The sequence below is a fragment of the Copidosoma floridanum genome, unplaced genomic scaffold (assembly GCF_036245765.1).
Source record: "Copidosoma floridanum isolate Cflo_tuat_1 unplaced genomic scaffold, Cflo_Japanese_pri ptg000021l, whole genome shotgun sequence".
NCBI classification, from domain to species: Eukaryota; Metazoa; Arthropoda; class Insecta; order Hymenoptera; family Encyrtidae; genus Copidosoma; species Copidosoma floridanum.
The window spans coordinates 20,007,317-20,018,168 of record NW_028321898.1 but is presented as its reverse complement, the minus strand read 5'-3'; the positions used below and the strand labels follow the sequence as shown (position 1 = coordinate 20,018,168).

At 31.8% G+C, this 10,852-nt stretch overlaps 1 protein-coding gene across 1 annotated transcript; it reads right to left on the bottom strand.

Annotated features, from left to right (window-relative positions):
* Positions 1-3,946: 3,946 nt before the first annotated feature.
* Positions 3,947-6,394, bottom strand: LOC149374170 (vascular endothelial growth factor receptor 2-like). Its single transcript, XM_089594773.1, has 5 exons — positions 6,247-6,394; positions 5,969-6,166; positions 5,733-5,871; positions 4,496-4,699; positions 3,947-4,283 (listed from the first exon to the last, which is right to left on the bottom strand). The coding sequence occupies exons 1-5, from the start codon at positions 6,392-6,394 to the stop codon at positions 3,947-3,949; spliced, it is 1,026 nt and encodes a 341-aa protein (XP_089450899.1).
* Positions 6,395-10,852: the final 4,458 nt, after the last annotated feature.

Below are 10,852 nucleotides of genomic sequence, written 5' to 3'. Positions count from 1 at the left end.
TCCAATAAGTATGTGTTATTAATATCGGCTGACTTGAGTATTAGAAAACACAGCAATACTGTATGGCGTACAATATTAGTATCGTCCAACAAACAATAGATTCTTACGATAAGATCGTCTGTGATTAGGTGTTTTTGTAGAAACGTAATTAAGGTAGTATATAGTAGTAAAGTATTAAATTTACCTGTCAGTAGCGCGAGGCTAGTGTTAGTGAGAAATCGGGAAAAGCGGGCCTTGTAGGTATACCAGCTACCAAGAAGGCCAGCTATAGATGCACTATCTTTTCGAGTTCTCGTGAATAATTGTATTATTTTCTCGAGCAGTTTCAAGAAAATGTAAAAAAAAAAAAAAAAAAAAAAAATGGAAAAAGTAGAAAAACATTAGAAAAAAAATCTGGCAGCTTTCACTTCTTCAGAAGTCTCATGAAAAAGTGTCGAAACACAAAACGCAGCAACACAGTGATAAAGCTGAGCGCTTGCATTGTTTTTCTGTTATCACGCTCGCCCGCTGCAGTGATAATAGGCCGAGGTAGAGTAGGAAATAGAGGAAGAGGCTTTTCTAAACTCTCTGAGCTGCTAATCATGTGTGAGTGCGTGCGTACCTACATTGATAATTAAAAAATACTTATGCTTGGTGCAATTAGCCAGTCAATCAGTCATCTATCTACAGTGCGTTAGTGTCTAACAAGGTGAGTCGTTATCGCAGTACGCCCAACTTAGCGTAGCAGCAGTAGCTTTAGTAACAAGTGACCAGTGGAGTGAGACGATTAGTATCAGTTACGACGACCTCAAGTGTTACATTTTATATTCGTGAACGTCTTGCTTCGAGTTATACGTAAAAGTTTCTAGTGAGAGCCGTAATTTTATAAACTTAGCAACATGTCTTGTGCGCAAGTAAGTGAAGTGGTTTGCAAGAATAGCGCCGTCATCAAACTGCTGAGATGCAAGCTGAAATCTCAACACTGACAGCAGCAACAATCTCATCGTCCGCACAATGAATATTTAAAAACTGTCATGGGTGGCGGTCTTTCAACTTTACCATCGTTTAAAGTAAAGGTGCTTGATTTTTATTTTATTAACGGCAAGCAGAATGAGTGCGCAACCGCTCATAAATTTGATATCCATCGGTACCATCTACAGAAGTGGCTGCAAAACGAGAAGACTCTGCGCGAGTCTTGTTCTAAGTTGGCCTCAAGCAGTGGAGTTGCTGTTTTAACTCCATCGGCCTTGAGTCGCAGATTTGGCAGACTGCAGATAAAATCTGCAAGCTCTACCTCCTCGCTGAAGCGTGGACATTCGGACGAGGAGGATATTTGCGAGGAGCATCCCCTCGACCGTCCGAAGCGAGTTCGCAGCAGCAGCTGCGGAACGGCCGCAACATATAATGTGGGCCAGGTCAAGGTACTGGAGGCTTCGCTGCAATTGAGTGCAGCTAAGTCCAGTGCCCCGTCGCCCAACAGCCAAACGCCGAAAAAACCATGCAAAAATGCAAAAAGTGACAGTCTTGCGTGCCAGAGGCCAGGCTTTAGAATTAAAATACTTGATGTTTGTGCCATTAATAATAAATTTTCTAGTAAGGCCAAGGCACGTAAGGTTGGCCTTACCCTAAAAAAATGGATGCTGGAAGACAATGACGTCAAAAAACTTGTCAATATCATAAATATTGACAAGTTTCAGCGTCCGAGACCAGTAGAAGAGACACAGGAGCCAGTCGTTGATTCACTTGTGGATGATGCGGATGCCTCCGCAGCCTGCCCGCTGACGCCACCCAACAACAGCTCTGATGGACCCGAGCCAGACTACAGTTCACCATCGGCTGTTTCGAGGTGTGGAAGCGCCAAATGCCGTACTGGTATTTACCGCCAGAAGAAGACAGTGAGCTGTGCGAGGTAAAGTGAAAGAAAGATTTTTAAGGACATTAACAACCTTTGTTGCGGGGTATGCGTGTGTATATATGTATGTATGTAAAACGTTATTGAGCCATTGAAGCCATGCGGTTTGCGGTATAACCACGGATGGCTTCAAATATTATTATGCCCTGCAATATTTTTACTTTTACTTGCAATTTGTATACAAGAAAAAAAAAGAATCTGCTTACATTTATTATTATTGTTATTTTTATTATTATTTTTAATTTTTATGCACTTTTAACAAAACTGAAATCGATTTTTACTTCTGCTGCATCATTTTTTAGTACAAAATAAAACAAAACAATATATTAGTACTCATTTTTAATTCTTATTTATAAATGTATTTTAATTTATTGTTCATTCAAAATTATCTGAGTCATGTGAATTTAACATTAAATACAATGTAAATATTTTATGACATTTATTTTATAAAACTATCCTTTATAATAAGATCATTCCTGTATAAAGTAACTACGTTGAACTGTACAAAATAAAACTTTTGTAAATGACAACTATTTTATTTACTACATCGAATCCATTTTTTTCCTACATCCATTTCAGACCTCCTGAGTATCAAAAAAAATTTTTCATAGTTATAATTAAACGAAGTGAAACTAAAACCCGCCGAAAAAATTGTGAGACTTTTTGTTTCCTACCATATGGGATAGAACCAAAAGGGTAATGAATATAAATACGACAGCCTTATTATTTATAACGATCAAAATGAAATAATAAATAAACTTATGTGTGTAGGATTCGTGAAAAAACAATTTAATCAATCAAAATTTAAATAACTAAAAAAAGGGCCTGGCAAGTGATGTAATAATTTTACAATAATTTTACTGCATATCCTTTGATTTATTTAATGCAATAATTGTCTGAAATTTTAGTATGAAGCGCTTAATATTATTAAAATAATCCACTAGGTAATAAATATTCAATTGTGGTATTTTAAACACATTGTTAATTACACACACACAAAACAATTTCCAATGATAATGCCAAAGCTTCAGTTAATAAAATAGTATTATACCCACACAAACGAGTATAAACATGTTCCAATATACTTTTAAATGTTATGTCACACTTAAACATAAAAACTTGTCAATTAAAAATAGATTTCATCACTTTGCTCGTCTATAAATTATGAAACGTAAAAATTGAAATATGAAACATACTTGTGCAAATTAAATTTAATTTGGTGCCAAATTATCCGAAATTCGTAACAAGAGCGTATTGAGCATACTCGTGCTAACGAAATGCAATAGTTATACTTCAGATGCATTAAGTGCCCGGCTAGTAAATCCGATTAATTTTGTAGTATTATATTGTAAGTAGCGTTATACAAACGTGTTTTGTAAAATCTGATAACATTAAATCATATAATAAAATACTAGGTTATCCCAGTTATAAAGCTTACCAGTTCAAAGCTATTACATAATCAGGAATGTATACAAGTAATGTGTGGCATATCTGACAAAAAAATAACATTTAACATAATACTCACTGCACTTGTTTGATTTTAATTTATGCTTAAACCTTAAATGCTACAATTAACTGATGCATGATTCAATATTAAAAAATTTTTTGATTCCAAACGTTAAACTGTAACGTAAATATATACAAAACATCGTGGCGTGTAGGACAAATTCTTGAAAAATTAATATTCTGATTTCAACAAAATTTCAAATATAAATATAGGAAAAAAAAATTAGATACTTTTAAATAAAACTATATTGCACAAATTTTCATTTCAAAAATGTTCATAAGTCTAGGAATAGTAAAACGAAATTGGAATTATAAAGTTGGAATCTTTTTATCACTCTAAAAACTTTCACTTATTGATCTGCTGATGCTATTTTATCTTATTTTAATGTAGTCTAAGAAATAACATGTTAAAATTAACTGTGGATCGGATACCATTTTTCATGAAAGTGGCATTACACCGTATTATCGATGTCATTTCAGTTTATTTTAGAATTTTTATACAGTTTCTTAAAAGTAACTTTTTAGAACGTACATTATCGTAAGATTTTGTCATAAACAGTTATCAATTTTCTCGGGTGTGTCAGTTAAAAGCCTGTCATTATTCTTCAAACACAAGTATATAGAGTTTTCAACCTGCAGCAAATGATTTTCATAGTTCTGTTGAGACAGGGCAAGTGCTACCTTATCTTGTGAAGAAATATTTGTCAAATAATCATTTTCTCTTTTTAAGTCCGCTTCCTTATTAATGTTCTCGTACTCTTGGTACAGTTTCTCAAAGTGCATACTCGTACTTTTATCTAAAAGCTTACCAATAGTTTTTAATAGTTTTGTGAATGATGGTCTTGAAGTTGGCTTGTCCTCCCAGCAATTGAGCATGATATTGTAACTGAAAAATATATAAATGAAACATATTGATAATTTAAAAGATAAACTATTTACATGAAAGAGCTTTTTTTTACTAAAAGATATTTTGTTGCATATCTAGGTTGGCCCATCCTGTTTCCGTCAATGAGTTTTTGATATACTACTAAGGCTTGCATGCTTGGGTATGGTGTCTCTGCAAGAGTAAAAAACTCCCAGATCACAATACTTAATGACCAAATGTCGAATTTAGTAGAAAATACTCCGTTCCTGAAGTATTTGATGGCCATCCACTTGAACGGCAAATTTACATTGTGTAGCCTCATATAATTGATGTCTTTGTACAACGTCTGGGCCAAACCAAAGTCACAAATCTTGACGATGTTATTAGTAGAGAGCAAAATATTTTTGGCAGCCAAATCACAATGTAAATACTGTACACTTAAAAACACCAGTAAAGTAATAGACAAAGTATATACCCGTAGTAGTTTTGTATACATATTCTTACGTTTCTCTTCGATAGATATTCCATGCCATGAGCAACCTGATAAGCCCAAGAGAGGAGGTCATGCGAGCAGATGCATTCAGCATTCCAGTTTTAATAAATGCCTTCGTAGTTAAAACGCCAACTTGGTTGTAATACATTACAGTAAGAGGCACTATCAAACCCATTAGAATGCCGTTTTTGGATGACTGTATGATTCTGAATCCACGTTTTTTGCTCTAGTTATTGAAAAAAGTAAATATATATGTATATGATTTATTCAGTCATCATCTGTGTAGTAAAAAACAGTACAGTTCACAATTATCATTTGTCTTTGAGAATTTGATTTTTTAATAATTTACATTAACAAATAGCTTTAATCTACAATGTCTACTAAATTAAAAATAAGTAGGGAAAGACACACTTTAAAGTTTATTAAAGTACAAAGAAATAAACAAAATATATTTGTCAGCGCCATACTTTTTTCATATAGTACAAAAAGTATAATTTAATCAACTTTTATTTATTTGTTAAAAATTCTAATTGAAGCATTAAAAGACTTTGATAATGTCATGGCAGTGCTTGTATATAGCCACTTAAAAAAATTAATGAATTTTATCAAACCAACTCGAAATGTCATTTGATAGAGCAAATTTAGAATACGTATTAACGATGCGCAATTTTTAAAAAAATCTAAAAGGTCATCATGCTCATATTCCTTCTCATTTTCATGTGTCAAGATCATGACTTCTAGAGGATGCAACTTGAAACACTTAGAAAACATTATAAAAAGTTAATACTGTACTTTTTAAAACAAAATATAATACTGTTTTTACTTTTTACGCATAACTTCCATTGATCATGCATTTTATTGCATCATGATGGAATGAATTGCGCATGTTTGACGACAAAAATTGTGCCATCATGCAGCCTGTAATTTTATGATGAGTTCAAATTTTAATTAAAGGGATACAAACATGAAATAAGTACCTTGTGAATTTTTGCTTAATAGATGAATCAATATGACCCGTAGATGGATTAATTGGGTCTACGAAATTACCTCTGTAATATCTCAAATAGTCCTCGAGGTTTTTATAAGCACATGATTCGAGAATCACTAAAAATTCACCTACAAAATGAATTGCTTTTTATTTAAAAGTGTCAACTATAATTTTAAAAAATGCCATAAGAATTACAACGTTTTGCAATATTTTTTGTACAAGCACCGAGAAGATTTACAACATTTAAATGTTGCCCCAGATTCATCATAATTTCAAGTTCTCTTACAAGAGCACGGATATCAACTGGTTCAGCATTTTCGTGAACCATTTTTACAGCCACACCCGCAACAGGCTCCGTGTTACATATTCCAGAAGCTTCTGCTTTTTTTACAACCCCAAAAGCTCCACTTCCCAGCTGTTTACCTGTAATCTCAAATATCACAATTTGTTCTTTAAAACTGGTTATCATAGCTATTGCTTTACGGGAAACTCATGTTTTATACCTAACTTTAATTTTTCTCTAGAAAATTCCCACTTTATATCATGTGGACGATACTCGGCTTGCTCGTTAACTGTTAGTTCTGCATTCATAAAATCAAAAGCTCCTTTTTTAAAATAAGCCAAACCAGCTTTTGATAGCTGCTTCCTCATTATCTTTTTACAATTAATAAATTATCAATGATATTTCTAGATATTTCATAAATTATTCAGATCTTTTAGTACAAAATATTATCTTACCTTTTCATGTTGTACTTTTAAACAAAAGTATACAGAAAGTAAAATAAAAATTGTGTATAGTCACAAATTGATGTAAAATTATTATTAATATTGGTTTTTATAGTCCAAATAAATGCTGGTTAATTAACAGTTCAAATGAAATTCACTTTCCAGTACGTACAAACAGTAATTAGTTTTTATTTATTAAAAATACAAGCATAAAGAAACGTTAACTTTTACAATTTTTCGATAACGATTGTGACCAAATACACTGTTAATAAAGACGCAAATAAACGCACGACGGGGCCCCAAGATCTTAATTTAACCAGTGATTGATTCATAATCACTGTTGACCTCTCGTCTCACGTAGCCCACACTCAACGTAAGTCACGTTTCGAGTTGCGAACCCGGGCGCATTCAGCGTCACGACGACGAGAACGTACTCATTAGCGTGATTTTTTGGCACGATAAATCCGTGCAAGGCCAGAGCTTCTTCGAGGTGCTCTCTTTTTCGCAGCGCTACGAGGACTGCCTCAAGAAATGAGCGGGCCTGTCGATAGAGTCGAGAACGCCCGATCGCCGCCGACCAGCGACGAGCGGTCGCCGTCTCGTGACACCTGCCCTTCCGACTTTCGTCGTCTCTCTCTATTACTAGCCTACGTTGTGTTCTCTTTTCTTATTATTTTAAATTTTAAGCCTTCTGGCTGTAACAATTGTGATGAAACAATTTACCATTGTGTGTTGAAGATAACGTTTTTTAACCTCTAAAATCGTGATTGATCGTATATGAATATTATCCGTGGTAAAAGTTTCTATAATTTATTGAGAAAACTATTTCTCAACTTTAAAAAAATGAGCAGCTTTGGTGTTAAACCAAGATAACATAATCGTGTAGAAATGTCACGCTACTATTCTGAAGCTGTTAGAACATTTATTATAAACGAATTTACTGTTCAACAATTGAGCTATAATCGAACAATTTATACTCTTTTTTATACTCGTTGTATGATATGAGATATAAGTATCCACTGTGTATAATAAGCCTTTACTAACTGGAAATATAGATTTAAGAAAAAGAATGCGATGCACAACAGTAAAATATTAATTACATTTTTATCAAAAAATATTTAATGCAAGATCAAAATTGAGCAATAAAGAATTGAAATCGGGAGACATAAAAATTTTTGATGTGAGGTCAAAATTAAACCATGAAGAATTAAAAACGGAAGACTTAAATGTTGAAACATATCCGAAAATATGGAGAAAAATTTTTTAAGAACGATATCAATTTTTGACTTCGTTAATTAAATTGTTCATGAAAATTAAAGAAACAATTCTGGAAAATGTATAAGCTATTTACATAGTGTTAATAAGTAATTTATACTTTTTAAATTTAATACCTCAACAATTTGAGTGTTTCTATAATGTATAACTTGGATGTAAATGAGATATAAACTAACTTTAGAATCATTTTATAGGTTTTTCTAGTGCTGTCTTCAATTTGATTTGATACCCAACAATTTGCTAAATATTTATTAAGAATAAATACATCTTTAATAAAATTTTCTCGATGTGCTCAGTTTTCTTGTTAATAAATAGAAGTCAAGTTCAAAGTTTCGTTAATCCAAAAGTTCTCGAGGCCTTGTTAATGTTGTAAATTAATAAGTATCAATGCTGATTCTATAAAATACACATCCTGATATAATTTTTTTCGTAATATCTTATAAAAATATGAAGAAACGTTGATAAAAGTTAATATTTTTTCATTGTTGCAATGATCATCTGCGTCCCAATGCTTTGGATTTATCACTCTTTCATGCGCACGACACACATTTTTCAGCTTGAAGGTTTAATGTATTGTGTAAACGTAATGAGTATTTAAGGCACATTCTCTCATAGTGTGATAAGCTCTGTAGGCCTTTTTTGCAGACTTAAAACCGCAGCCTTAGTACTTTTGCCCATCTTAGTTATGTAAGTAGCAAAGCCAGAAAAAACGTTTTTTTCTCCTGAATGAAGGGGTTAATAAAAACCTTCAGTGAGAATATAAGAAAAAAAAATATATCAGTGAAAGTAAATCTTATGGTCAATTATTGTATAATCATGTATGATAAACAAGTATTAGGAATTTAATGGTCTGCGAGTTCCTAGAGGGCCTTCGTAATATTTCTAGAAGTGCTCCTGTCGTCAATACAGCTTTTCGTACAAATAATTTAGCAACTATTAAACGTTTACTAAATCACCTTAGACAAAATATCTATATTGCTAAGGATTTAAAAATACAAGTAGATGATATTTTCAAGAATAATAACAAACAACAATAACAAAAATTCTTCGTTCAAACTCTATGAATCAAAATAATTTATCATAAAACTAGTTCTTTTGCGAATCTTTCTATACGTCGCAATGTATGTGAAATATTTTTGAACTTTTACGAACGAACTAGATCAACAATATACCTACAAATATTAACACCATTTGATAGTATACACGAATGTGATAACACTATTTTCTAAAACTTATGTAAACTTGGTGAGATTTCGTTAAATGTTAATAAAATATGATGATATTAAATTAAAAGTATCGAATTCAGTGCGTTCAACTCAGATTGGTACGAAGTGATCTTATCATTAAGATGAGAAAACAAGTTGATGATTGCGTAGTTATCAATAAAAACGTTCGAGAGTTTTCTCCCAGTATAAAGTTAGCCTGAAAATATACTTAATGATATTGAAAACACATGTAAGAGGTAACAAATTGTTTCAGATATTTTGAATAATTTAAAGTAATGCTCAAACTACAGTGACATAACAATGTTAAAATTAATGAGTTATACTAAACACAAAACATTGCATAAAATATTTTTGGGATTTAATGAATCGAAGGCAACGTAGGTTCATATTAACAAAACACTTTATTTAAGAGAAGGAAAGAGCTTACGTGTTAACCGTTGGACGGTTGACAGCGAACTGAACTTATCTGTGTGTACAGTCATTGACGTCACATATAGGTATACGTGACGCGACAAGTTTGAATCGAGCGAATTAAGTAGCGCATTAGGCGAGAAGTAATAAGGTGAGATTTATGCATGAGTTCAAAGTAATAAAAATATACGGGGAAAGAAATTGTAATACTAACAAATGTAGAGTGAAGATGTACACTAAAGCTCAAAAATATATATGTTGATGATACTTTTAATGACATATGTTATAAAATATTTTATTGATTTTACTTTATTGCTATATTATTTAACAAAAAAAAGTAGATTTAAGTTTTAGTTCATAGTAATAGATAAACAAGCCTTGCTCTTTAATACACATTATCAAGTGTTGTAAAGTAATTTAATCCTAATTTTCTTACACAAAGTTTTTCACAGCATTAGCGTCTTTCCGCCTTCAATTTTTTATGTAAAATGCTTGATGTTAAATTCAATTTTGAGAAGAAATTGGATATTAACTTGTATACAATACATTTTGACGAAATAATTTAGTATAGAAGGATTGTTTTATTTAATACAAAAAATTTACAAATAAACACATGTACTGATTTGTTTACCTGTTACGTTGACTTTTCGATATTTTTCTATTATCCCGAATCGGTTTTCAGCACGACAGGAATAATTACCGCTATCATCTTCCACTGGATATCTTATAATTAATTTTTGATCATTAAATACAAGGCTCAATCGATCTTCTGAAAGATTCAAAAGTGCATTATCCGTGTACCATGTAATGTTCGGTTTTGGCGATCCTCCGACAAAACAAAATAAATGAATAATATTTCGAGCATCCGTTGTTAATGCGATTGCACTGGTAGTATTCATATTGTCTCTTATGAAATAAGGCTCCTTTCATACTACAAAAATAAACATGATTTAACTGAGAGTAATCATAATATAATTGTCAAGAAATGTCATTTGTTAATATAAAATAAAAATAAAACAATGATAATAATTTTTTTCATTATTATTTAAATTTCAATCATCTTTACTAATATGATTGATGTAAATATAATGTGTAAAGTTACGCCTTTAGGTAATATTTAAAATTTAATGACATTTAAAATTGACATGGTAACTTATAATTTTGGTTCACTTTGTATCAGACATAACACTGCAGTAATAGTCTTTCTCATCTGATTGACTTATGTTATAGATCACAAGTTCTTTACGAAAAGTAAATTTAGTCCTCTTTGAAGTAACATGCTCTTTTGCTGAAATCCAAATAAAATAGGATTAATTTTATGGTCAAGCAGAACATTTTGCAGAAACTCAATTTTTTAAAGAAGAAGTAATTTGAAACTTACCAGAATTAGTTATCTCTTGGAAGTGGTCATCTAACAAAGTTACAGATAGATGGTCATCTTTAACAGCTGCATAGATAAGAGCTATATTTT